The 27,913-nt window shown below is 39.6% G+C and overlaps 1 protein-coding gene across 1 annotated transcript; it reads left to right on the top strand.

The window, feature by feature from the left end:
• On the top strand, positions 1 to 27,913 carry LOC103513056 (synaptojanin-1). The gene is made up of 17 exons (XM_026826359.1): positions 1 to 85; positions 693 to 963; positions 1,414 to 1,578; positions 2,876 to 3,020; positions 6,669 to 6,842; positions 7,276 to 7,445; positions 9,807 to 9,888; positions 10,641 to 10,753; positions 13,181 to 13,353; positions 17,153 to 17,388; positions 18,589 to 18,723; positions 19,135 to 19,266; positions 19,798 to 20,020; positions 20,621 to 20,672; positions 24,127 to 24,269; positions 25,504 to 25,575; positions 27,370 to 27,913. Exons 1-17 carry the CDS (start codon positions 1 to 3, stop codon positions 27,687 to 27,689), a joined length of 2,691 nt encoding a protein of 896 aa, XP_026682160.1. The 3' UTR covers positions 27,690 to 27,913.

Here is a 27,913-nt window from a genome sequence, read left to right as displayed (position 1 = left end):
ATGTGTGGCTCTATTGAGATACGAACTGCATATGTGAGACATAGACAAGCTAGAGCTGTTATTATATCAAGACTCAGTTGTGAACGTGCTGGCACTAGGTAAGTTAATAAAGCCCATTAAGTCGCGGGCTCGATTCCCGTCGGGGGTGGACTTTATCCACTTGGGATAAGTTTTATTCTAAACAGATAAGGTTCGTTCTCGGAACGGCTCACTTTCTGCTATCCTGTTCTCTTCCTCTCTTCGATTAAGGGACGTTAAGACTTCCGTTGTTACAGCTGCCTCTGTCAAACCTCTTTTTTTAATTTAATGAAATAAACAAGTGTTTTGTTCATTTGACACTTTTTAGGCTAACATAAGAAGGTACCTATAGTAAATTATTACACTTGAGAGCAAAAACTTCTTGAGAGTTTGCAATTTTATCCCTTTCTATCAACTTAAAAGCTCATTTGTTGTCTTCAACACACTGTCATTGTGTTGTCTAGTTGTCTCTATTTTTAATTGCAAAATTGGATTGAAAAACTTCTGAAGTCAATCGGTCCAGTTAACTTTATCTTTAATGTTTAATGCTCAAAAAGATTCATAGGTAGTCAATTTGTCCAGTTTGCTCTTTTTTAATCAATTTTTTTTTTTCCGTAATGAAAAATTTCTGAAGTCAATAAAATTGACCTCAAAAAAATCAATTTCTCCTTCAGGTGAAACCACCGTGCTCTACTTGGTCATGGTAACGGGCTGCGTCTCCGTGGGCAAAATCCACGAGTCGGAAATTTTCCGCGTCACTTCGACTGCGTTCATTTCGTTGCGCAACCAAGCGCAAGACGAGGAGCGCATCAGCGAGGTGCGCAAACTGCTCAACTCGGGAACTTTCTATTTCTCGTGGTCCTCGGGCGCGGCGGACTCGCTGGACCTGACGCTCTGCGCGCAGCGGCGGAAATATACGAGCGAAACCGATCGGCGATTCTTCTGGTGAGCGATTTTAATATTAATTTATTATTACTAATTTTACTATAATTTTTTCAACATAAACTCTTGATGGACCTCGTAAGTGTGACGTTATTTATATTCTATATTATTTTATTATTTACATTCTATAATCTTTTATTATTTTTTTACTACAATCTACCCTAGCTTGCTTTCAGCTTTTTTCTCAATTGATAAAGTGGTAGTTCTGATTTCCTAAAGGTAGAACACACACTACCATCACATCACGTCACGTGAGCTCATGGGGAGTCAGAAAGATGTAGTTCAAAGTTTTCCCATAATATTGTAAGTAGGTAATTTCTTTCAGGACAGCCACACTACTATCACGTGACGTAACGTGATGGTAGTGTGTTTCTACCTTAACAACTACAATAAGTATTATTTATTAAGTACATATTGAGTAAATAACCAACTAATTTTTTCGTCCCTCCACAGGAATCGTATGCTGCACATTCATCTCTTACGATTCAGCATAGACCCATCACCCTGGTTACTGAAGATAATGTGTGGCTCTATCGAGATTCGAACCGTGTATGTGGGACATAGACAAGCGAGGGCTGTTATTATATCCAGACTTAGTTGTGAACGAGCTGGTACTAGGTAAGTTAAGACTTCTAACTTGTTTATAAAGAGATTTAAATTTTTAAAATTTCGTTCTCGGAACGGCTCCAACTGTTCCCGTTGATGGTATAATTCCTGTGGGGGAAAAATCAATAAAATTTAGAGCACAATATGTTTAGTTTAGAGTAAACTTAGATCATGACTAGTGGACTCTTTAAAAAATCATGTAAAATTGGACAGATTAATATTGCTTTTGTTTTCAATATTTTGATTGGATTTGTACCATTATGAAGCTCAAGTGAATGTCAAATTTGTGATATCAATTCAAACTCACATCAGCAGTAGCAATGCCAACATCTTCACTTTCTCGCAACATCTGGATTGCTCGTTGTGATGAAAGAACCGACTGCTGCTCAATTTCTTTCTTCTTCTCAATGAGTGCTTGCTTTTTACTTTCCATATCATTGTAAAGCTGATTTCCTTGAAATAAACAAGTACCTACTTACTTAGGTTAGGTAGGTACCTATTGTTTTTTTTTTTTTTTTTTACAAAAAATGAATTAATATTTATTTTCCGGCTTAGGAGGGGTTCATTTTATGTAACTTTTTTTATTTAATAGATTTCAGATTTAATTCTTCCATTAGTGAAATCTCTCATTAAGTCATTGGTGAAATCCACCATAAGTGGTTACTGAAAATTATGATTAATATTGCTTTTGTTTTCAGTATTTTGATTGGATTTATACCATTATGAAGCTCAAGTGAATGTCAAATTTGTGATATCAATTCACACTCACATCAGCAGTGGCAATGCCAACATCTTCACTTTCCCGCAACATCTGGATTGCTCGTTGTGATGAAAGAACTGACTGCTGCTCGATTTCTTTCTTCTTCTCAATGAGTGCTTGCTTTTTACTTTCCATATCATTGTAAAGCTGATTTCCCGTTGACCCATTTGCTGTGCTTGTAGGTGATTTCTGATTTAACCTTCTAGGAGTTAATGATGACGGACACGTTGCAAACTTTGTTGAAACGGAACAAGTGCTATTTCTAGATGATGAAGTAACATCTTAAGAAAATAAACTAATGGTGGATTTCACCAACGACTTAATGGGAGATTTCACTAATTTGAGAATTTTTAATCGTCAAAAAGGAGTTTTTAGTGATACAAAAAGGAGAAGTTTTTAAAAACTCCTATTTGGAACATTAAAAACTCCTTTTTGCATCATTAAAAACTCCTTTTTGGATCATTGAAAATTCTTCCATTAGTGAAATCTCTCATTAAGTCATTGGTGAAACCCACTATAAGTGGTTAATGAAAATTACAATGATTTCAGATTCAACGTTCGAGGAGTGAATGATGACGGACATGTTGCTAACTTTGTTGAGACGGAACAAGTGTTGTTTCTGGATGATGAAGTAACATCCTATGTTCAAACCAGAGGCTCCGTGCCTCTGTTCTGGGAACAACCCGGTATTCAGGTAAATTACTAGTTGTACGGTTAGCGGAACAAGTGTGTGTTGTTTCTGGATGATGAAGTAACGTCCTACGTTCAAACCAGAGGCTCCATGCCTCTGTTCTGGGAACAACCCGGTATTTAGGTAAATTACTAGTTCTGGGAACAACCCGGTATTCAGGTAAATCATTAGAATACAATAATTTTTACGCATGACCACAAGAATGTAATAATAATAATAATAAAAAAAAACTATGGTGGTTTGCATTTTCATTCCTTTAATTTGACAGCCTTCTGTGGATCCTTGGAAAAAATGGCTCCAGTTAAAACCTCATACCCACTGTTGTCTTACATTAGTAGGTACAGGGAACTGTAACAACGGAGATCTTATTATATCGTTCCGAAATCCATACGTGTGGCGGTCGGCACGTACAATGTGAACGGGGGGCGGCATTTCCGCAGCGTCGCGCATAAAGACGTGAGTAGAGATTTTTTTTACGCATGGGGAATACAGTAATTTTTACGCATGATCACAAGAATGTAAAAAAGGAGAACAGGATATTAGAAAGCTAGATATATCAGTATCTGTGTATATTCTGTATACTGTAGCTCAGCCAGAAGACTTGATACTGCTGTGAATTTTATATTTTCTACCAGATTTGAAGACAAAATATATGATATTTTCCTAAAGTTTTCAGGAAAAACCCTGTGTTTAACCTTTTTTCCATTTGGTTTTCCGCAGCTCTCTCTATCAGGGTTGGTATGCATAAAAATAAAGCATATGCTGTAAATGGAGTAGAAACAATTCGGGGCCTTTTAAAGACCTTTTTTCGCCGTTTTGACCTTTTTTCGCCAGATTTGAATTTTACACTACTTTTTATGTAGGATTTGCCCTTTACATTCTAATCTTTTACCCAAATGCTTATCCTCTATTGCTTTTTTGTGAACCATTACTTTAAAGAGGGGACAAACATCTTAGCTCTTTGCCCCTCTATTGCTTTATTTTTATGCATACCAGAAGTTCAAGATTGTATATTCACAGGTAGCTTTACTTCTTCAGTAGTCGGTTCATGTCTTTGTTTTGCCGTTGAATATTCATATCTGCACGTTCCGATTTGCTGATGATATTTTCCACGAGATTATTCTTGGATTTTACACTACTTTTTACGTAGGAATTGCCCTTTACATTCTAATCTTTTACCCAAATGCTTATCCTCTATTGCTTTTTTGTGAACAATTACTTTAAAGAGGGGACAAACATCTTAGCTCTTTGCCCTCTCTATTGCTTTATTTTTATGCATACCAGAAGTTCAAGATTGTATATTTACAGGTACCTTTACTTCTTCAGTAGTCGGTTCATGTCTTTGTTTTGCCGTTGAATATTCATATCTGCACGTTCCGATTTGCTTATGATGTTTTCCACGAGATTATTCTGTGACTCGAGCTCTTCACCAAGACCTAGGGCTAAACCTGAAATATCCTGGAAAAGGTCATGCCACCAAATCCTTACAGCGTACTTCTCGAACATAGAAACAAAGACGAGTCTCTCCTTTTTGAATCCTCAGCTGTTGCAGTCCTCTGTAAGTATTCGAAATGCTTTTATTTATCCTCTAATGAAGTTTAATACAAGCTAAGTAGGTAAACATTAAATGCATGGAAAATATGGGATGTTTGGAAAATCTTACAATCTTCTTCCTACCCTTTTCCTATTTCATTAGAATAGTATAAGAAAAAATAGAATATACCTACCTTATCTTGCCTGAATAGGACTAAAAAGTCCCTTTACCCCTGTCTAAACTAGGTCCCATATTTGATTCAGGACAAGAAACACTGACACACATGGTAGGGTCAGTGTTTCTTGTTAGTCCCTATTGTGTACCTACCTGTACCTGACCTCTTATCCTAATAAATTTTTCTCACTCAAGTCTTGGTTTTGGTGCACACAATCATTCCATAATTTGTGAAAATCCTATACCTACAATGCTACTCCAAAATTGTGATCACCAAAAACTGTGAAAATATTACAAAGAATTTTGACAGTTTTTAGAAGTGTGTCAAATTAAATAATAATTGCTGTTTTCTCCATGTTATAGCATCCCAAGAGGCAGATTCAGTCAAGAAACAATACACCAAACTCTTGGATGCTCATGGATGTCTTGGAGTTCTGCAGATCAATGCAGGTGAGAAATAAGTGATAACTACCAAACACATTGTCTGATTTTGATGAAATTTGGCAAAGAAAAGTAAAGAAAATTTTCCCATTAGATCTTGGGCTTGTTTAGGCTTTTCAGGACTCTTTTTCTAAGTGGGTCCTACTTTGATGCAGGTGAGAAATAAGTGATAACTACCAAACACATTGTCTGATTTTGATGAAATTTGGCAAATAAAAGTAAAGAAAATTTTCCCATCTACTTGGGCTTATTTTCCGGCTCAGGAGGGGTTCAGTTTATGTAACTTTTTTTATTTAATTGATTTCAGATTTAATTCTTCCATTAGTGAAATCTCTCATTAAGTCATTGGTGAAATCCACCATAAGTGGTTAATGAAAATTTCAATGATTTCAGATTCAACGTTCGAGGAGTGAATGATGACGGACATGTTGCTAACTTTGTTGAGACGGAACAAGTGTTGTTTCTGGATGATGAAGTAACGTCCTATGTTCAAACTAGAGGCTCCGTGCCTCTGTTCTGGGAACAACCCGGTATTCAGGTAAATCATTTGTTATACGGTTAGCCTGGTGGTAAGGTCCTGGGTTCGAATCCCACCATTTTGAAGGAAAAAACTCAAAACAACCTGGTATTCAGGTAAATCAAATATACGGTTAGCCTGGAGGCAACGCGCTTGCAGAAGGTCCTGGGTTCGAATCCCACCATTTTGAGAAGAAGAAAAACATGCCTTTCTGACTTTAGATTTCCACCCAAGATAGATTATGTAGGAAAAAGAGTGGTTCTCAGGACTTTAACTTTCGCCTCAAGTCGCTCAAATTTTGTAGAAGGCTTCCATATTTGCTGTTCATTAAAAGTGCCCACGGGGTGGGTTCCCAGAAATGTACAGTTCGCCCGTTATTCAGGGTTGAATTCGGAAAAAGCTACGTCAAACTTCACAGAGAAATTCAATAATTCGACAGAATTAAGCAGAAAAGAACCACTCAAAAGGCAATTCTTATGAATGGTTCTTGTGCTGTACAATTTATCTTCACAGTTCTAACAAGGTCTTGTAATAATTTGTAACAGAATCATTTTATAATTTTCATTTTAATTTCATTGCGTTTTCCCATTTTCATTGAGTTTTTCTTTTTTTTTTAAAAAATTAATATTTAAATCTCTTTAGATTAATATTGCTTTTGTTTTCAGTATTTTGATTGGATTTATACCATTATGAAGCTCAAGTGAATGTCAAATTTGTGATATCAATTCAAACTCACATCAGCAGTGGCAATGCCAACATCTTCACTTTCCCGCAACATCTGGATTGCTCGTTGTGATGAAAGAACCGACTGCTGCTCAATTTCTTTCTTTTTCTCAATGAGTGCTTGCTTTTTACTTTCCATATCATTGTAAAGCTGATTTCCCCTAACAAGGTCTTGTAATAATTTGTAACAGAATCATTTTATAATTTTCATTTTAATTTCATTGCGTTTTCCCATTTTCATTGAGTTTTCCTTCATTATCAGGTTGGTTCCCACAAGGTCCGTATGTCTCGCGGAGTAGAGTCCTCATCTGCTGCCTTCAACAGGCACATGGGTTTTATCAAGGAGAGATATGGACACCAAGTGATTGTCAATCTATTGGGTACTTCACTCATTGGTAGTAAGGAGGGAGAAGCCACACTCAGTAACCTATTCCAGGTAAGATTAAAGGGGCTACACATTAGACGGACCGGACCAAAATGTTCTGGTCCGCCTTGGCCAAAACAAAATCTGAAGTGCCTACAAAATACACGGACCAGCAGACCATTTTCAGTCTGTTGCGATCGGTCAAACAGGGAAAATTTTCTTTACTTACGTTTTTAAACGAAAAATTCACAAGAAAACTCGAAAAATGCTAAAAAGTTTTCAGTCCGATGGTTCGAGCAACACTACACGTTTCCTAGAAAATTGTCCGCTTAACCGAAAATTAATGTTTTGAATTATCCCGTACTGAAAAAAAAAAATGATTTTTTCGTACACGAATGGTCAATATTTTTCGCCAACAATCGATAGAAAGGGGAAAAAAAATCGATTTGAAACTGAGTTACTGAGAACTCACTTTGTTCGTTTAATTTCTCGGTTTTCCTTTCAGTCTCATCATGCCAAGTCTAGTCACTCGTCGGATGTACCGCACATAGTGTATGACTACCATCAGGAATGTCGCGGGGGAAACACCAAGAATATTTCCAAACTACTCGCCAAGGTGGAGAAATACCTGCAAGCCTTCGGTCTATTCTATGCCAAGGGAGCCAATGTGTCGAGGTAAGGCCCGATCCCACTTAATAATAATAATTCAGTTTTTATTGTACATAAAATTCAAACATGAATGTATACAACGTCGGTATGTTACACTAACAACCCCTTAAAAAAAAAAAAAAAAAAAAATAAACAACAACACCAACACCACCAACCCCAACACCAACAAACAAACTTTGAAAACGGGATATCATGTCAAGTGCTACAATAAATTTGTTTATTTAGTCAAGTGAAGACCTCTTTTCTTCTGATTTTAGTAAAAACAAATAAACAAATAATCTCACCCTATCAGTCCAGGCGGGGGCCCGAGCCTTCTCACTGGTATCATAATCATCACTGAACAGATCATATTTGTAGGTGGGAGGGAATGAAATGTGCCCCTCCGTGAAGCCTTTGAACACGAGACCTGCGGGAGTGAAAGGGTTAATTAGGGGCGAATTGCTAAAATAGCAAGAGATTCTATCACGTTGGCTCTACAGAATATTGAAAAAGTTCAAGTATCTCAGGACAGCAGAAAATACTTGTAGGTGGGAGGGAATGAAATGTGCCCCTCCGTGAAGCCTTTGAACACGAGACCTGCGGGAGTGAAAGGGTTAATTAGGCGCGAATTGCTAAAGCTAAAATAGCAAGAGATTCTATCAAGTTGGCTCTACAGAATATTGAAAAAGTTCAAGTATCTCAGGACAGCAGAAAATACTTGTAGGTGGGCGGGAACGAAATGTGCCCCTCTGTGAAGCCTTTGAACACGAGACCTGTAGAACATGCGGGAGTGAATGGGTTAATTATAATTGCAGACAGGTATTATATATTTTCGTGTCCAGAAATTACACAAGCAAAACAAGTTTAAATAACAGAAAAAAATAAATCAAACGGCAAACAGGCAACAAATTAACTAGGCTACCAGTAAAAAGATACACAATAACAATAAAATTATACCTAATCAGTGATTAATGTCTCGTACCCATGTACCTAACAAGTGATAATATGTACATACCTACTTACATAATTATAGAGAGTGAGATCAATAACATTTTGTAAATCGAAAAAAAGACAGGTAAAAGACAGGTATTAAGGTGTATCCACACATAGTCGACCGGCCGTTGCGTCGATCGACGAGCTGAATCTATGTTGTCGAGGCAGTGTGAACGGTTCAGTCGACATCGATCGATGGCCGGTCGACTATGTGTGGACACACCTTTAGCCTCCGTGGCCTAGTATCACACTAGGCTTGCACGTTTGAACTTTAATATCAATAGAACAGTTGCGCTTATTTGGGTGATGTTTCAAAGTCATAGAGCAGGAAAAATGTGGACCAACAGAATTTTTCTTTTTCTTCTAGACTTCTAGATCCCGAGAAGACGGGTATTAAGGTGTCCACACATAGTCGACCGGCCGTTGCGTCGATCGACGAGCTGAATCTATGTTATCAGTCGACATCGATCGATGGCCGGTCGACTATGTGTGGACAAACCTTTAGCCTCCGTGGCCTAGTATCACACTAGGCTTGCACGTTTTAATTTTAATATCAATAGAAAGTTGCGCTTACTTGGGTGATGTTTCAAAGTCATAGAGCAGGAAAAATGAGGACCAACAGAATTTTTCTTTTTCTTCTAGACTTCTAGATCCCGATATAAATCGATTTATGCATGCCTTTGTTCCGGGTAAAAATCGGGAAATCCGTATTTTTCCACCATTTTGCTAGTTTGTTCCGTATATCCCGAAAAAAAAGTTGGCAACCCTACGGCATACGCTCCCGTAGGCGATGACGTCACATCAAATGTCCCGAGCAAAGCTCCCTCGCAGGCAACACATTAATCTGTTTGTGCGCATGCATTTCTAGATCCCGAGATAAATCGATTTAAAAAGTACCGGTAAATCGTGAAGTTTGACGTCACGGCATACGTCCCGAAGGTCCTGTAGACAATGTAATTTAAATGAGTATTCCTGTTCCCACTACACAGGACACGATTTTTTTCGAGAATTTAAATCTAGTCAATGTTTGTATATTAAATGTTGTACATATCCAATTTCTACAAGAGAAATACTCAAACCTGTTTTCAAAGATTACTGGAAGCCAGATAAGTTAGCTTGGTTGGTAGCGCGTCTGCCTTGTAAGCCCTAGGTCGCGGGTTGAATTCCTGTCCGGGGCGGGTTTTATCCTGAACGGATAATGTTTGTTCTCGGAACGGCTGGCTTTCTCCTATCCCGTCTTCCTTCTCTCTTCGATTTCGGGACGATTAGAACTCAGTAGTTGCATACAGTTCCCTCTATCAAACCTTGAAAAAAAAACTTCAGAGGCTGGGTTTTTTTTCTGTGTTAGGTGTCTGTGTAATTTCTGACTTTGTTCATTTTCGAATTTTATTTCAGTGAACAAATTGGAACTTTGCGAACGAACTGTTTGGATTGCCTGGACCGAACTAACTGTGTACAGACTGTGTTTGGACTACAGGTAAATTCTCATTTCTTTTTACTTTCCTTAGCTGAGAGGCCCCCTTCTGTGAAAAAAAAAAAGAATAGGTGCGAGAATCAGTACCTTAGTGGGGGCCCCTTTTCTCAAGTAGTGTGGCTGTCCTGAACGAAATTACCTACAATACTATGGGAAAACTTGGAACAACATCTTTCTGACTCCCCATGACTTCACGTGATGTTACGTGATGGTAGTGTGTTTCTACCTTAAGTAACTCTCTCGTGGAAGTTACCAAAGTAACTTGAGATAGTTTTGGCCCAAATAAAATAATAATAATAATAATAATAAAAAAAAATCAACACACAAATTGTTCAACATAAAAATAACTATGTATAATTTTTTGTACAATTTTAGAAGAAGAAACTGTAACTACGGAGTATCTCCACACAATCGAAGGAGGACAGGATAGAGAAAGCCAGTCGTTTCGAAAATGAACCCCATCTGTTAAAAAATTTCCCCCGGGCAGGAATCGAGCTCTTAAAACGTAGGCACGCTATCCTCCAAACTAACTAAGCATAGTCTCAAGGCATTTGATTGGTCAATTTTGACTTGAGACTGATCTAAGAACGATCATTCTTGTTCATAAATACGAGTGCTTGTTTTCAGCTCAAGCCGCTCAAACTTTGCAGAGAGTTTTGTTTACATTCGGCTTGGAAAACCAAGTCCCCAAAGCTCCAACTGGGCCTCAAGATCCGACGAGAAAATTTCCTACCTTGATCCTGTTGTATTCTCAGTTGATCAAACTTAAGCACATCATCCAGCAGATCGTGTTTAAGCAGCTCCTTAAGTTCGTCCTTATCCATATCTATTCTATAGTTGAAATCGCCACACCAGAACACATAATCATGTGAGTTCAAAGTTCTACCCATGGGGAATTGAACCTTCCGGGTGATTTCGGCATAGTCTGCATTTCTTTCTGCCACCTGGAAGTACAAGAATACGTAAAAGCTTATTTTGGTTGCAAAAACTCGCTATCTTTGGGGGCATAGTTAAGTACAGTGGAAAAAAAGAGATTAATTACTTTTTTATCTATCGATGGTGGGTTCGATGACCACCGAAGAAAAAGAAAAATTGCACTACTTAGCGGGATGTTAAAAGTGGGTTCTGAAGGCAGGACTGAAAGACCATAAGTTGATACGATTTCAGTCAGGCGGGATGTTAAAAGTGCTGAAGGATTCAACATATTAACATTGAAATCGCCCATCACAATGATATGCTCGGAATGAGCAATGTGATCTGCTAAGAACTCATCCAAAGTGTTTAAATCATACACTCTAGGGGCCTTATACAAAACTACTTAGTATTTTGATTGCAAATAACGGGTTCTGGTGTTCTCGTGTTGACCTAGCACCTAAATAGAAAGTATTGTGTCTCTTTTACTCCATCTGATGAGGGACATACCACGAGATGGGCATGTTACGACATAGACCACACAAGTCTAATGTTTATTGATTGATTGCTACAAAATAAAAAAGACGATTAAAAAAAAAAATTGGGTAAATAAATAAAAATTGTCAGCTTAGACTAAAATTTCTTACTTATTATTCCAATGGTTTTGAAATTAAAAGGCTTTTTTTCTCCCTGATATTTCTCACTAGAAAAAATCAACCCTTACCTGGCTCTGACCGGCAGCAAAGTGGGCACACACGAACACAAGTGACGTACAATGGAGAACACAACGGATTAGAAAGTATTGTGTCTCTTTTACTCCATCTGATGAGGGACATACCACGAGATGGGCATGTTACGACATAGACCACACAAGTCTAATGTCTATTGATTGATTGCTACAAAATAAAAAAGACGATTAAAAAAAAATTGGGTAAATAAATAAAAATTGTCAGCTTAGACTGAAATTTCTTACTTATTATTCCAATGGTTTTGAAATTAAAAGGCTTTTTTTCTCCCTGGTATTTCTCACTAGAAAAAATTAACCCTTACCTGGCTCTGACCGGCAGCAAAGTGGGCACACACGAACACAAGTGACGTACAATGGAGAACACACCGGATAGCCACAGCTCCTTTGTTACCCGTAGCTCCGCCCAGACCTGAGAGGAACAGTTAAGGGTTAACATGAGATAGGATAAAACGAGATTTATTTACCTACTTACAATAAACTATACCTGCTTACTTATTATACAGCAGGGATGGCCATAACGTGGCTCGCGAAACGATCTTGTGCGGCTCTCTAACCATGGCATGGGGCATGCTTGTTGGTTTTTTTTTTTTTTTTTTTTTTTTTTTTTCTAGGGAGCAGTAACAACAGGGGTCTCATCGTCCCGAAAGTGAAAGGAGGATAGTGGTCAAGACGCTCGCCCCACAATCAGGAGGGCGTGGGTTCAATCCCAGGCGAGGTTCGGGATTTTTTTTCAAGAGTTTTTGATAGAGCGAACTGTAACAACGGAGGTCCTGTCGTCCAAAAATCAAAGAGAGAATGGGGACAGAATAGGAAAAAGCCAGCCGTTCGAGAACGAACCTTATCTGTTTAGAATAAAATCCACCCCGGGCGGAATCGAACCCGCGACCAAGCACTTACAAGGCAGTTGTGCTACCCTATTACATTGTAAGTAGTAAAGTAGTCTTTTAGGGACTTTGTAAAACAATGGGTAGAACCCAATGCTCTAGTAATCTAACTGGGTATCACTTACCTGTCTTAACAGAGTCCGTAGCAACATCCCGGAGGTGAGGTGCTAAATGAGGTCGTGTGAATAAAAACAGACACACCCCTACCAGCTGTACATGGGTTACCAAAACGTACTCATGATCCCTGGATAGGACCTAGAATCAAATTATATAGTAAGCACGGTTCGCCCAGTGGTAACGCGCTTGATTGACATGCAGAAGATCCCGGGTTCGAATCCCACCATCGCATCGACAAAAATTTGTACTCGTTTTTCGATCGCAAATATTTCAACGGGTTACTTTCTGGTGTTCTCGTCTTGACCCAGCACCTAAATGGGAAGTATTGTGTCTCTTCTCGTCCATCTGGTGAGGGACATACTACGGGATGAGCATGCTACGAGACAGACCACAAGACTCTAATGTAGCATTTGTTTAATTGCTACGAAATAAAAACGGCGGTACAACAATAATAATGATAATAATAAACTGTTAAAGTGGGTTTCATTAATTAGCCTTCTTTTAAGCCCGTAAGAGCCTGTTAGCTTAATAAGTCCTGTTAAACCTATACAAATGGAACTTAACAGGCTGTTAGCTTAGCAGGCCTTCTAGAGGCTGAAAAAACATTAATGAAATCCAATCTTACCTTTTGCAGTTCTTCAGCCCACTGGTTAGCATTGTCGGAGCTGGCCGCTACAATATTGCTGGCGTTAAGGTCGACAATCTCTTCAAAGCCGATGGCAAATATATCCACTGGAGTATCCAAATCTTCTGGAGAGCTTGTGTCTACCAGAGTCTTGTGTTTGGCCGTCCGGGGCGAATCCAAGAGCCAGTCTGATAAAGAGAGCTGAGGAAAACAAGGGGAGAGAAGGTAAGAATTTCCTGAATTTTTTTTTTTTTTTCGTTCCAGTTTTGTTTCGCATAACAAAATACACCTAGGCTGTCAAATTAAAGGAATGAAAATTCAAATCATCATGTTTTTTTTACATTCTTGTGATCATGCGTAAAAATTACTGTATTCCCCATGCGTAAAAAAATCTCTACTCACGTCTTTATGCGCGACGCTGCGGAAATGCCGCCCCCCGTTCACATTGTACGTGCCGACCGCCACGCGTATGGGCGCCGGGCGCACGTACTCGCCGGCGCGCTTGCACATTTCGCGCAGAATATTGGTCGGCGCGTGCAGCAGCGATGGCGTTAGGAGTATGCGCGCCCGGTCCGCAAGTTCGGAATTTAGCGCGTTGCCCAGGAGGAAGATGTCGATGGCCTCTTGTTTGGAGTTATCCAGGAGGTTGTTCTGAATCGTGCGCGCTGCGGAGCGGGCTCCGTCTATCAGCTGTGAGAAAATATTATTAAATATTGAATAAGAATCTAGGTAAATGAAATTGTACATTGCTGAGAATCTTGAAATTTTTAGTTGTTTTTACTCCTTATGCGTCAAGGATTCCAAAAATCACATTAGATAAATTTCCGTCTGTCTGTATGTATGTCTTGTTGGACCTTTTTTGTCCTCTATTAACAAGTAAACGGCTCTGTCGATTTTGATGATTTTTTTTTTTTAGGAACGCAGAATATTGGTCGGCGCGTGCAGCAGCGATGGCGTTAGGAGTATGCGCGCCCGGTCCGCAAGTTCGGAATTTAGCGCGTTGCCCAAGAGGAAGATGTCGATGGCCTCTTGTTTGGAATTATCCAGGAGGTTGTTCTGAATCGTGCGCGCTGCGGAGCGGGCTCCGTCTATCAGCTGTGAGAAAATAGAGGAGAGGAGAATTAGAATCTAGGTAAATAAAATTGTACATTGCTAAGAATCGTGAAATTTTCAATTGTTCTTACTCCTTATGCGTCAAGGATTCCAAAAATCACATTAGATAAATTTCCGTCTGTCTGTATGTATGTTTTGTTGGACCTGTTTTTGTCCTCTACTAACAAGTAAACGGCTCTGCCGATTTTGATGAGATTTTTTTTTATTATTATTAGGAAGAGCACTGAAGGTGACATAGGCTACCTAAATTTGTCACATTTCTTCTTGTTTCAAAATGACGGCGCGGCGCTTCAAATTTATGCCAATAAAAAGATGTCGAAGCTGTTAGATGAATAAGTTTGGTGGAAGAATGGTATTTTTTTAATGAATAAATGAAAGTGCGTTTCAACAGTCAAGTAAAATCTTTTTAAAAGCAAAGGTACTAAAAAAAGTGACAGATAGAAGAATTGCACAAAAAATACACTTAAATATACACCACACAAATAAAAGGATCAACTAGAGTTGTAAGGTACAAAATGTGAAACTAAAAAGAAAGGCTGATAAAACACGGTCATATAAAGGTAAAACAAAGAAATAAAAATGTAATGTCCATTTTCCCCTTAGAACTAAGGAACATGAATAATATTATTATTTTTACAAGAAAATAATAACACAACAACGAAAAATATAGATCCAACTCCAACACACTATAAATACCTAATAAATAGGTAACAGTGCGAAATGATCAAATAAATTATACTACTTACGTAGGAACGTAGGACATACTTATCCAAAACATACCTCAGTGGCCAAGCTTAGATAAATGATTTTTAAATGTAGAAAAAAAAAGGATTATTTGCGAAGAACATATCTTAACGTCAACGTCAAACCCCTTATGTCTTCTTTTTCTTCGCCTTTTCCCGTGTTCAGACGGGGTCGGCATTTTTCGTCAGCCTCAAAAGTGATTGCTTTGGGCTACAATTTTTTCCGAATGGGTGCCCTTCGCACTCAACCTTTGCTATTTTTTTAGCAAGGGAAATTTCAGGCTGGTATACCTACTCCCTGTTTAATGTCCTCCAGCCAGAATAATGGTGGATTTCACCAACCATCTTTCCAGCCTCAAACAGCCCTGGTAAGCCCATACAAATTAAATGGAACTTAACGGGCTGTTAGCTAAACAGGAGTTCTAATGACTGAATAAATATTGGTGAAATCCAACATAAGTTGAATAGTTGTGTAAATATGAAGACTACAAATATACCTACCTGGATGTATGAAAACTATAAACTACAAAAACAGGGCAAGCCATGCACAATCTACTTACGGTTCGAAAACCGCCCCGTGCTCTACTAGTCACACTCGCCGCCTCGCCCGGGTCACCCACCTTGGAGCCGCCCTGTATGGCGCCGGTCCCGGCGTATATTTTCGACACCTCGTTACCGTTGTTCACCCACATCTGGCGAAACACCTCCTCAAACCGGGATATGATTTGGGCTTTGTCCACCAGGTTCAGTAGGTGTAGCTGCTTGAGGAGGATCTGAAATGGGAATTGATATTGAATATAAAAGGATCAAAGTTTTCTTCTCAGCCTTTTCCTATTTAAATAGGGTCGACGTTTCTTGTCAGTCTCTTCCAGGCAGCCCTATTGTGTACCTCATGTCCTAATAAACGTTGTTCACCCACATCTGGCGAAACACCTCCTCAAACCGGGATATGATTTGGGCTTTGTCCACCAGGTTCAGTAGGTGTAGCTGCTTCAGAAGGATCTGAAATGGGGAGTTGAAAATAGCTTTTTTCAAGAAAATCATTACTTAAATATATTGATAGATTCTGTTGTTGTTGTTGTTGTTGTTGTTGTAGTAGTAGCCAAAGTCCCATCAGGTTCTTCCATCCCCATCTGTTACTGGTAGGCCCAGGTGTTTTATGTTAGCCTAAAAAGTGTCAAATGAACAAAACATAGTGAATAAAGTAGGACCCACTTAGAAAAAGAGTCCTGAAAAGCCTAAACATGCCCAAGATCTACCAGATATTAAAAAAAAAAAAATCAGTCTTCTCGTGTTAACCTAGGACCTAAATGAAAATTATTGTTTGTGTCTTCTATCGCCCATCTTATGAGAGACAAAAGGGATGGGCATGCTAAGACACAGACCACACGAGTCTCATGTAGCAGTAGTTTCATTACTTACCTGCAGTCCAAACACAGTCTGTACACAGTTAGTTCGGTCCAAACAATCCAGGCAATTCGTTCGTAGAGTTCCAATTTGTTCACTGAAATAGAATTCGATAATAAATAAAGTCAGAAATTATATAGACATATAACACTTTCCAGTAATCTTTTTCTGTTTTTGAAGAGAAGACAGAGGGAACTGTAACAGCTAATAACTGTACTTTTTTAAGCGAATGCAAATATCAAGTTTTTTTTTAAAGAGGTTTGACAGAGGGAACTGTGACTGCTAGAGTCTTATCGTCCCGAAATCGAAGAGAGAAGGAAGACAGGATAGGAGAAAGCCAGCCGTTCCGAGAACAAACATTATCCGTTCAGGATAAAACCCGCCCCGGGCAGGAATCGAACCCGCGACCTAGCGCTTACAAGGCAGACGCGCTACCAACCAAGCTAACTTATCTGGCTTCCAGTAATCTTTGAAAACAGCTTTGAGTATTTCTCTTGTAGAAATTGGATATGTACAACATTTAACATAAAAACACTGACTAGATTTAAATACTCGAAAAAAATCGTGTCCTGTGTGGTGGGAACAGGAATACTCATTTAAATTACATTGCCTACAGGACTTTCGGATGATGATTTGAATTTTCATTCCTTTAATTTGACAGCCTAGGTGTATTTTGTTATGCGAAACAAAACTGGAACGAAAAAAAAAAAAAATTCAGGAAATTCTTACCTTCTCTCCCATTGTTTTCCTCAGCTCTCTTTATCAGACTGGCTCTTAGATTCGCCCCGGACGGCCAAACACAAGACTCTGGTAGACACAAGCTCTCCAGAAGATTTGGATACTCCAGTGGATATATTTGCCATCGGCTTTGAAGAGATTGTCGACCTTAACGCCAGCAATATTGTAGCGGCCAGCTCCGACAATGCTAACCAGTGGGCTGAAGAACTGCAAAAGGTAAGATTGGATTTCATTAATGTTTTTTCAGCCTCTAGAAGGCCTGCTAAGCTAACAGCCTGTTAAGTTCCATTTGTATAGGTTTAACAGGACTTAAAAAAATCGGATGACACTCACAAGTGTCAGTTTTATTATTTAGAGTTATGACACTCACAAGTGTCACTGATTCCTCATGAAATGCCACAACATCCATGGGAAAAAGTTGGTTGTGATTTGTTTGAATTTAATAAATGTAATTATTTAATTCTGGTAGATTATTATTCAAGATTTTTTGAAACTGTAAAATTAACCAATTATACTAGTGAGACTATCATAGCTCACATGAAAAGTATTTTTTCTCGTCAAGGTGTCCCTGCATTGATAATTAGTGACGTAGCGGCCAGCTCCGACAATGCTAACCAGTGGGCTGAAGAACTGCAAAAGGTAAGATTGGATTTCATTAATGTTTTTTCAGCCTCTAAAAGGCCTGCTAAGCTAACAGCCTGTTAAGTTCCATTTGTATAGGTTTAACAGGGCTTGTTAAGCTAACAGGCTCTTACGGGCTTAAAAGAAGGCTAATTAATGAAACCCACTTTAACAGTTTATTATTATCATTATTATTGTTGTACCGCCGTTTTTATTTCGTAGCAATTAAACAAATGCTACATTAGAGTCTTGTGGTCTGTCTCGTAGCATGCTCATCCCGTAGTATGTCCCTCACCAGATGGACGATAAGAGACACAATATTTCCTATTTAGGTGCTGGGTAAATACGAGAACACCAGTACATTAGAGTCTTGTGGTCTGTCTCGTAGCATGCTCATCCCGTAGTATGTCCCTCACCAGATGGACGATAAGAGACACAATATTTCCCATTTAGGTGCTGGGTAAATACGAGAACACCAGAAGTAACCCGTTGAAATATTTGCAATCAAAAAACGAGTACAATTTTTTGTCGATGTGGGATTCAAACCCGGGATCTTCTGCATGTCAATCAAGCGCGTTACCACTGGGCGAACCGTGCTTACTATATAATTTGATTCTAGGTCCTATCCAGGGATCATGAGTACGTTTTGGTAACCCATGTACAGTTACCACTGGGCGAACCGTGCTTACTATATGATTTGATTCTAGGTCCTATCCAGGGATCATGAGTACGTTTTGGTAACCCATGTACAATTACCACTGGGCGAACCGTGCTTACTATATGATTTGATTCTAGGTCCTATCCAGGGATCATGAGTACGTTTTGGTAACCCATGTACAATTGGTAGGGGTGTGTCTGTTTTTATTCACACGACCTCATTTAGCACCTCACCTCCGGGATGTTGCTACGGACTCTGTTAAGACAGGTAAGTGATACCCAGTTAGATTACTAGAGCATTGGGTTCTACCCATTGTTTTACAAAGTCCCTAAAACCTCATTTAGCACCTCACCTCCGGGATGTTGCTACGGACTCTGTTAAGACAGGTAAGTGATACCCAGTTAGATTACTAGAGCATTGGGATCTACCCATTGTTTTACAAAGTCCCTAAAGTGGTGAAAACCGCATCTTCCTAGCTCATCTAGAAGTGGGTTAGAATTAGTATGAGTGAGTGAGTGAGTGAGTCAGTCAGTCAGTCAGTGAGTGAGTCAGTTACACAAGGGGCTGTATATATTTTAGATAAACAAAGTTTGGTTGAAATTTCAAATGTTCAATAAGGCTCTAAAACAAAGTTTGGTTGAAATTTCAAATGCTCAATAAGGCTCTATTCTTTCTCCCCACAGGTGGTAGAAGACGTAGGTCCCATGGACGCCACAGTCATCGTTCAACTGGTCAATCCTCCATCGGATGATGAAGAACCGTTCGATTCCGATTTCATGGCAGCCCTCCTAGGCGATCTATCCCAAATTGGCGAGGTATAGTACTATAGAATAAAATATCTGTTCTTTCAACATGACCATACCACTGTTAGGGACAAGGACTTTGATTGTTATAGGTAGTTTCCTTCTGTAAATAACGTAAAAAAAAACACTGTTATTGTTGTTTTAGTAAGCTTTTGCCGAATAGTGAGGGCAGAATAAGAAAAGATACCTTTTTATATCAGCCACACACCGGGGTGATCGTCTCTAGTCATGTTTAATGGGCTCGTCCTGAACCGCAGTCAACCATCGTGAGGACTTGTGCTTGGTCTTTAAAAGCAGAGAGAACCCTTTGAAAACTGACAGCTAGCTAGGCTGGTTAGGGTTAGCTGTTCTCCTCACTGTCTATAGTCCCACAGCTAGACACTAGTCTACTCTCTGTTTAACGTCCGTTTACATACTTTGTTTTGTATTGTTACCTATTTGTATTGTATTGTCAAGAAATCCTAATAAGAAATTATTTTATAATAATAACGTCCCCTGTCCAGACAGATGTTTGTTTAATAAATCAATTGAATCGGATTGCAGGTGATCCTGGTCCGTTTCGTAGAAGACACGATGTGGGTGACATTTAGAGACGGCCTTCACGCGCTCTCGGCCGTCAAGAAGGGCATCACACAGATCTGTGGCCATCAGATTCGGCTGTCCCTGAAAACGCCCGACTGGCTATCTCAGTTCCGGCAAGAAATCGCCCTGTGCTCCAATAATACGATCCCGCTGGTCGATCCTCTGCCCCGACTAGTGTTCACAGGTAAGTTGAAAGCGCTGGGTCGCGGGTTCGATTCCCGAACTGTCTGACTTCCTAGCTTTCTGAAAACTATTAGTAGACAAAAAATAAAATAATAATAAATAGAATAGAATATATCCGATCTACACTAGCCAGCCTTAGTTAGTTAGCGTGCCTACGTTGTAAGAGCTCGATTGTAAGAGCTGCCCCGGGGGAAATTTTTTAACAGATGAGGTTCATTTTCGAAACGACTGGCTTTCTCTATCATGTCCTCCTTCGATTGCGTGAAGATACTCCGTAGTTACAGTTTCTTCTTCTAAAATTGTACAAAAAATTATACATAGTTATTTCTATGTTAAACAATTTGTGTGTTGATTTTTTTTTTTTTTATTTGGGCCAAAACTATCTCAAGTTACTTTGGTAACTTCCACGAGAGAGTTACATAAGGCAGAAACACACTACCATCACGTAACATCACGTGAAGTCATGGGGAGTCAGAAAGATGTAGTTCCAAGTTTTCCCATAACATTGTAGGTCATTTCGTTCAGGACAGCCACACTACTTGAGAAAAGGGGCCCTTACTAAGGTACTGATTATCGCACCTATTCTTTTTTTTTTTCACAGAAGGGGGCCTCTCAGCGCCCACCCCTGACGGACCCTCGGGCCGATCCAGTCCCTCGGGGCCCTCTTCTCGCCCATCTGATGAGAGGCATACTACGGGATGGGCATGCTACGACACAGGCCACAAGCGTCTAATGTAGCAGTTGTTCCAAGTTCCATTGCTACGAAATAAAAACGGCGGTGGAACACTCATCTTTAAAAAAAAATTAATAAATAAATAAATAAAAATAAATATGAAACAGTCAGTAATTAAACACCTAGGACGGCAGCCAACGTGTTGGAGGAGTTGTCACATTGTCAGTGTTTAGTTGCCCGAAAGGAGAGAAAAATCCCCTAGTCGGATCTACCGCAGTGGTGTCGTGGCTAACAAGATGGACTTCGGATTGCAGGTTGCTAGGTCGAAGCCAAGTCAAGTAATGAAATTTATCGGGTTGTAGGTTGTACTAATTGGGGAACATTTTGTAACGAGCATTCATTAATTCATTATACTTAACACAAATAAAAAAAATAAAAAAAAACAGCTTCTTTAGCTTTTTCTACAATATAACTGCTGGCTTCCAAGGCTGGACAGGAATTTAGGTGTGCTTGATTCATGGGAGAGTTAAGAGAACATAAAGGAGACCTCTTTAAAAAATAAAATAAATAAACAACAACACCAACCCCAACATCAACACCAAAAAACAAACTTTGAAAACGGGATATCATGTCAAGTGCTACAATAAATTTGTTTATTTAGTCAAGTGAAGACCTATTGTCTCCTGATTTTAGTAAAAACAAATAAATAAATAATCTCACCCTATCAGTCCAGGCGGGGGCCCGAGCCTTCTCACTGGTATCATAATCATCACTGAACAGATCATACTTGTAGGTGGGAGGGAATGAAATGTGCCCCTCCGTGAAGCCTTTGAACACGAGACCTGCGGGAGTGAAAGGGTTGATTAGGCGCGAATTGCTAAAATAGCGAGAGATTCTATCAAGTTAGCTCTACAGAAGTACAGAATATTGAAAAAGTTCAAGTATCTCAGGACAGCAGAAAATACTTGTAGGTGGGAGGGAACGAAATGTGCCCCTCCGTGAAGCCTTTGAACACGAGACCTGCGGGAGTGAAAGGGTTAATTAGGCGCGAATTGCTAAAATAGCGAGAGATTCTATCAAGTTGGCTCTACAGAATATTGAAAAAGTTCAAGTATCTCAGGACAGCAGAAAATATCTCAGGACAGCAGAAAATACTTGTAGGTGGGCGGGAACGAAATGTGCCCCTCCGTGAAGCCTTTGAACACGAGACCTGCGGGAGTGAAAGGGTTAATTATAATTGCAGATAGGTATTATATATTTTCGTGTCCAGAAATTACACAAGCAACAAACAAGTTTAAATAACAGAAAAAAATAGATCAAAGGGCAAACAGGCAACAAATTAACTAGGCTACCAGTAAAAAGATACACAATAACAATAAAATTATACCTAATCAGTGATTAATGTCTCGTACCCATGTACCTAATAAGTGATAATATGTACATACCTACTTACATAATTATAGCATGCTACAACACAGACCACACGAGTCTAATGTAGCAGTTGTTCCATTGCTACGAAATGACCAGGCAATCGGGAGTTATATCGGGACAATTAAACATTCAAACAAACTAACATCTAAACCCATCACCTAAATGGGACGTATTGTGTCTCTTCTCGCCCATCTGATGAGGGACATACTACGGGATGGGCATTACGAAATAAAAAAGGCGGTTCTTTCTTCTTTTTCTAAATAAAGTGGTGCAATATTAAACTGTGGTGCAATATTGATATAAAGGGACTACATGTCATGTCCTAATTCGACAGTCTAAATAAAGCACTAATTAACTAACTAACTTTTTCTTTTTAAATACCTGATGGATGATCCCAGATCCGGGATGCCAGAAGCCGACGCCATACTTGGCTCCAGCCGATCTAAAAATTGAATTTTCGACCTTTTACAGTTATTATTTCAGAGTTTTGACCTCAGATTTGGATTTTTCACAACTTTTTACATAGGAATCGACCATTTATTAATAATTTTTACCCATTTACAACTGCTCCATTGTTTCCCATGCCGAAGCTCGAGAAATGTACGGTTCGTCCGTACTTAAGACTAAACTTTTCAAACAACCAAAAAGAGTTCCCGTTTCTATGGATTTTAGTTTTCGGTCCAAAACATTTAACTTTGTAGAGAAGTTATTTCTAAAATGTAGATCAAAAGTCTCCTCTGCCAGCCTTGTAATCGCTAGGTCGCGGTTTCGATTCCCGCTCAGGGCGGATTTTAGACTTACACCCATATTTATTATGCATTTCTACGCAATTCATGTTTGTGCGCATACGGTTCTGCGCATCTCCTTAAGTCTGACGTCAGAGTTCAGGACTCTGACGGAAATTAAAAATTGAATTTTCGACCTTTTACAGTTATTATTTCGGAGTTTTGACCTCAGATTTGGATTTTTCACAACTTTTTACATAGGAATCGACCATTTATTAATACTTTTTACCCATTTGCAACTGCTCCATTGTTTCCCATGCCGAAGCTCGAGAAATGTACGGTTCGTCCGTACTTAAGACTAAACTTTTCAAACACCCAAAAAGAGTTCCCGTTTCTACGGATTTTAGTTTTCGGTCCAAAACACTTAAACTTTGAAGAGAAGTTATTTCTAAAATGTAGATCAAAAGTCTCCTCTGCCAGCCTTGTAATTGCTAGGTCGCGGTTTCGATTCCCGCCCAGGGCGGATTTTAGACTTACACTCGTATTTATGAACAAGAATGATCGTTCTTAGATCAGTCATGGGTGTTAGTTTTCGACTCAAGCCGCTCAAACTTTGCAGAGAGTTTTGTTTACATTCGGCTTGGAAAACCAAGTCCCCAAAGCTCCAACTGGGCCTCAAGATCCAACGAGAAAATTTCCTACCTTGATCCTGTTGTATTCTCAGTTGATCAAACTTAAGCACATCATCCAGCAGGTCGTGCTTAAGCAGCTCCTTAAGTTCGTCCTTATCCATATCTATTCTATAGTTGAAATCGCCACACCAGAACACATAATCATGCGAGTTCAAAGTTCTACCCATGGGGAATTGAACCTTCCGGGTGATTTCGGCATAATCTGCATTTCTTTCTGCCACCTGCAAGTACAAGAATACTTAAAAGCTTATTTTGGTTGCAAAAACTCGCTATCTTTGGGGGCATAGTTAAGTACAGTGGAAAAAAGAGATTAATTGCCTTTTTATCGATGGTGGGTTCGATGACCACCGAAGAAAAAGAAAAATTGCACTACTTAGCGGGATGTTAAAAGTGGGTTCTGAAGGCAGGACTGAAAGACCATAAGTTGATACGATTTCAGTCAGGCGGGATGTTAAAAGTGCTGAAGGATTCAACATATTAACATTGAAATCGCCCATCACAATGATATGCTCGGAATGAGCAATGTGATCTGCTAAGAACTCATCCAAAGTGTTTAAATCATACACTCTAGGGGCCTTATACAAACCTCGGGGCCCCCGAGTCGACCGCCCCTGCCCAACATTCCTCACAAGCCGAAGGCAGGCGTGGTGTCCTTAGGGTCTGTGCTGAAACCAGGGCCGGTACAACCTGCCAATGTGTCCCCTGGTGATGCTTATGAAGAACCTATAGGTAAGTTTGATTAATTACCTATTATGTACTTACTTCATCATGGACGCACATCGCTAGAAATTCAGGGGAGCTAAACAGAAGAAGACGGGAAGAAAAGGTTGTTTACCTCCTATGGCCTTCTGGAGACGAGTGTCCATGATAAAGTAAGAAATTAATGAACTGAACGTTGAAATGAACTCTCAATAATATGTACTTAAGATTCTGTAGGTCAGTGTTGGGCTGTTCAATAATTTGTTAGGTACTAAATATGTGTGTAATAATTTGGTAGGTACTAAATATGTGTGTAATAATTTGGTAGGTACTAACTCAAATACTCTAATGGGAACTCATGTTTTCCAAAAGAAAAAAAATCTGGTGTGAACATCACACGACTTTCCTTATCCTGTTGAATGATGCTTATTTGGGTGTTCTGTTGTAACATTTACAATATCTCTAACCGTTTAGTCAGTATAGCTGAAATCTGAAAAAGCGGTCAAAATACCGCCAACCGCAGCAGCTATTTTAACCAAACGTTTTGTGTTGCATCCTTGTCACATTTGTGAACTAGATACCAAATTTCAAGTCTTTAGCTTATACCGTTCCCGAGATATTGTTAAATTACACCGAAAACCGCCAAAAGGCGGTAAAGTGCCGCCAAGCGTTGCACCGGTCTTAACCAAAAATTTCGTGTCGCATCCTTGTCACATTTGAAAGATACATACCAAATTTCAAGTCTCTAGCTCTTACCGTTATCGAGATATTTTGTTTACACACACACAGACAGACAGACACACACACGGACCAATGGCTGAAACTTTGGATTTAGGCTGTAGGGACCTCAAAACGTGTTTTGGCACTAAAAGTTGACCATCGAAAATTTGACCCGATTACATTACTTTCCTTCCTATAGGATAAGGAAAGTAAAAACATGTTGAAATATTTGGAGATATCACAGAGAGAAGAGAGGGAACAGAGAACCTTCCAACCTGAAATCAGAAGAGAGAATGAGCTCTGACAAAAATCTAGGTCCGAAGAAACCTCCCCTTGACCCCCTACTACCAAAAATGAAAGTAGGGGATCAGGGGAAATGAGGGGAGGTTTCTCCTACATTTTGACCATAGGTTTGGAGATTCCTCTGTGGTTATTTAGATAATAGTTATATTGTCATAATTTAAGTTATTTGTAGTTTGTTCGTGATTTTCGCGATTTGTTCGCGGTATTCGTGGTTTGTTCGCGGTATTCGCGATGTCCTTAGGGTCTGTGCTGAAACCAGGGCCGGTACAACCTGCCAATGTGTCCCCTGGTGATGCTTATGAAGAACCTATAGGTAAGTTAATTAATTACCTATTATGTACTTACTTTATCATGGACGCACATCGCTAGAAATTCAGAGGAGCTAAACAGAAGAAGACGGGAAGAAAAGGTTGTTTACCTCCTATGGCCTTCTGGAGACGAGTGTCCATGATAAAGTAAGAAATTAATGAACTGAACGTTGAAATGAACTCTCAATAATATGTACTTAAGATTCTGTAGGTCAGTGTTGGGCTGTTCAATAATTTGTTAGGTACTAAATATGTGTGTAATAATTTGGTAGGTACTAAATATGTGTGTAATAATTTGGTAGGTACTAAATATGTGTGTAATAATTTGGTAGGTACTAAATATGTGTGTAATAATTTGGTAGGTACTAAATATGTGTGTAATAATTTGGTAGGTACTAAATATGTGTGTAATAATTTGGTAGGTACTAAATATGTGTGTAATAATTTGGTAGGTACTAAATATGTGTGTAATAATTTGGTAGGTACTAAATATGTGTGTAATAATTTGGTAGGTACTAAATATGTGTGTAATAATTTGGTAGGTACTAAATATGTGTGTAATAATTTGGTAGGTACTAAATATGTGTGTAATAATTTGGTAGGTACTAAATATGTGTGTAATAATTTGGTAGGTACTAACTCAAATACTCTAATGGGAACTCATGTTTTCCAAAAGAAAAAAAATCTGGTGTGAACATCACACGACTTTCCTTATCCTGTTGAATGATGCTTATTTGGGTGTTCTGTTGTAACATTTACAATATCTCTAACCGTTTAGTCAGTATAGCTGAAAGAGGAATTCCAGAGCCTTTTTTTTAAGATTTGCTAGAGGGATCTGTAACTGCCAAGGTCTTATCGTCCCGAGAAGAGAGAAGGAACATGGGATAGGAGAAAGCCAGCCGTTCCTAGAACGAATCTTATCCCTTCAGGATAAAATCCGCCCCGGGCGGAAATCGAACCCTCGACCTATCACTTACAGACGCGCTACCAACCAAGCTAACTAGGCTAGTGCGACCTTGTTTGAGGTGCAGGAATAAACGGTATTCATCTCATTAATCTTTTTTTGTTTTTTTTTTTTTTTTTTTTTTTTTTTTTTTTTTAAAGATGAGTGTTTCCCCCCCGTTTTTTTTTCGTAGCGATGAAACAACTGCTACATTGGACGCTTGTGGCCTGTGTCGTAGCATGCCCATCCCGTAGTATGCCTCTCATCAGATGGGCGAGAAGAGACACAATACTTCCCATTTAGGTGCTGGGTCAACACGAGAACACCAGAAAGTAACCCATTGAAATATTTGCAATCGAAAAACGAGTACAAATTTTTGTCGATGGTGGGATTCGAACCCGGGACCTTCTGCATGGCAAGCAAGCGCGTTACCACTGGACCAACCGTGCCCGTATATTTATTTCAGGTTCTGTGGCGACGCAAACGTCAAGGCCCGTCAGACAACGAAAGATGGAACCCGGGTACTCTGGTGTACTATGGCCGATCTGAGCTGAAGCAAAGTGATCATAGGCCTGTGATAGCACTGCTTGATGTGGAAATATGTGTGCCTGATCCTGCCCTGAGAGCTAGAGTACTCGATCAGGTAACAACAATTGAATCAAACTAAAAAAAAAATCTGGTGTGAACATCACACGACTTTCCTCCTCCTATTGAATGATGCTTATTTTGGGTGATCTTGTTCTTATAGCCAAACTTTTACAATATCTCTAACCGTTTAGTCGGTATACCTGAAAACCAGCTTTTTTTCCAAGCTTTATTTAAAGTTTATATCTGTTATATTTGCAAATAAACAAAGTTTGGTTGAAATTTCAAATGTCCTCTGCCCCTCCCTCCCTGCCCCCTTTCTCCTCCCCTCCCTCTCTCCCTCCCCCTCCCGCGCCCAGCGAGTACGAAATCTGCGCCGGCAGCGCCATCTACGAGGAAATCTCCGACGATCAATCCACCCCGGCGCCCCTGGGGCCTCCGCCCCCGCTGCCGCCTATGGGGCGACAGGCGCCGCCCCTGCCCAGCCGCCAGGGGGCGCCCCCTGTCCCGTCCCGGCCCGGGATACCACCGCCCATACCGTCCCGAAATACACCGCCTGTCACTCCCAAGAAAACAGCGCATCCGAGTTGAATGGAAGAGTAAGACTTGTGAGTTCTGACCTATGGGAAAAGGTGTAAATGTTTTCTTTAAACCAAATTCGTCCCAAGGGCAAAGTGCTCTGACCTTTAGGAAAAGATATTCGAAAATGTTTTCTTTGAATTCAACTGGTCCCAAGGGTAAAGTTAGCCCGGTGGTAACGCGCTTGCTTGGCATGCAGAAGGTCCCGGGTTCGATTTCCCCCCCATCGATGAAAA

This window comes from Diaphorina citri, unplaced genomic scaffold (genome assembly GCF_000475195.1).
Source record: "Diaphorina citri unplaced genomic scaffold, Diaci psyllid genome assembly version 1.1 scaffold918, whole genome shotgun sequence".
Classification (NCBI taxonomy): domain Eukaryota; kingdom Metazoa; phylum Arthropoda; class Insecta; order Hemiptera; family Psyllidae; genus Diaphorina; species Diaphorina citri.
Note: the sequence above shows the minus strand (reverse complement) of the source record. Positions and strands in the feature narration are given on the sequence as shown.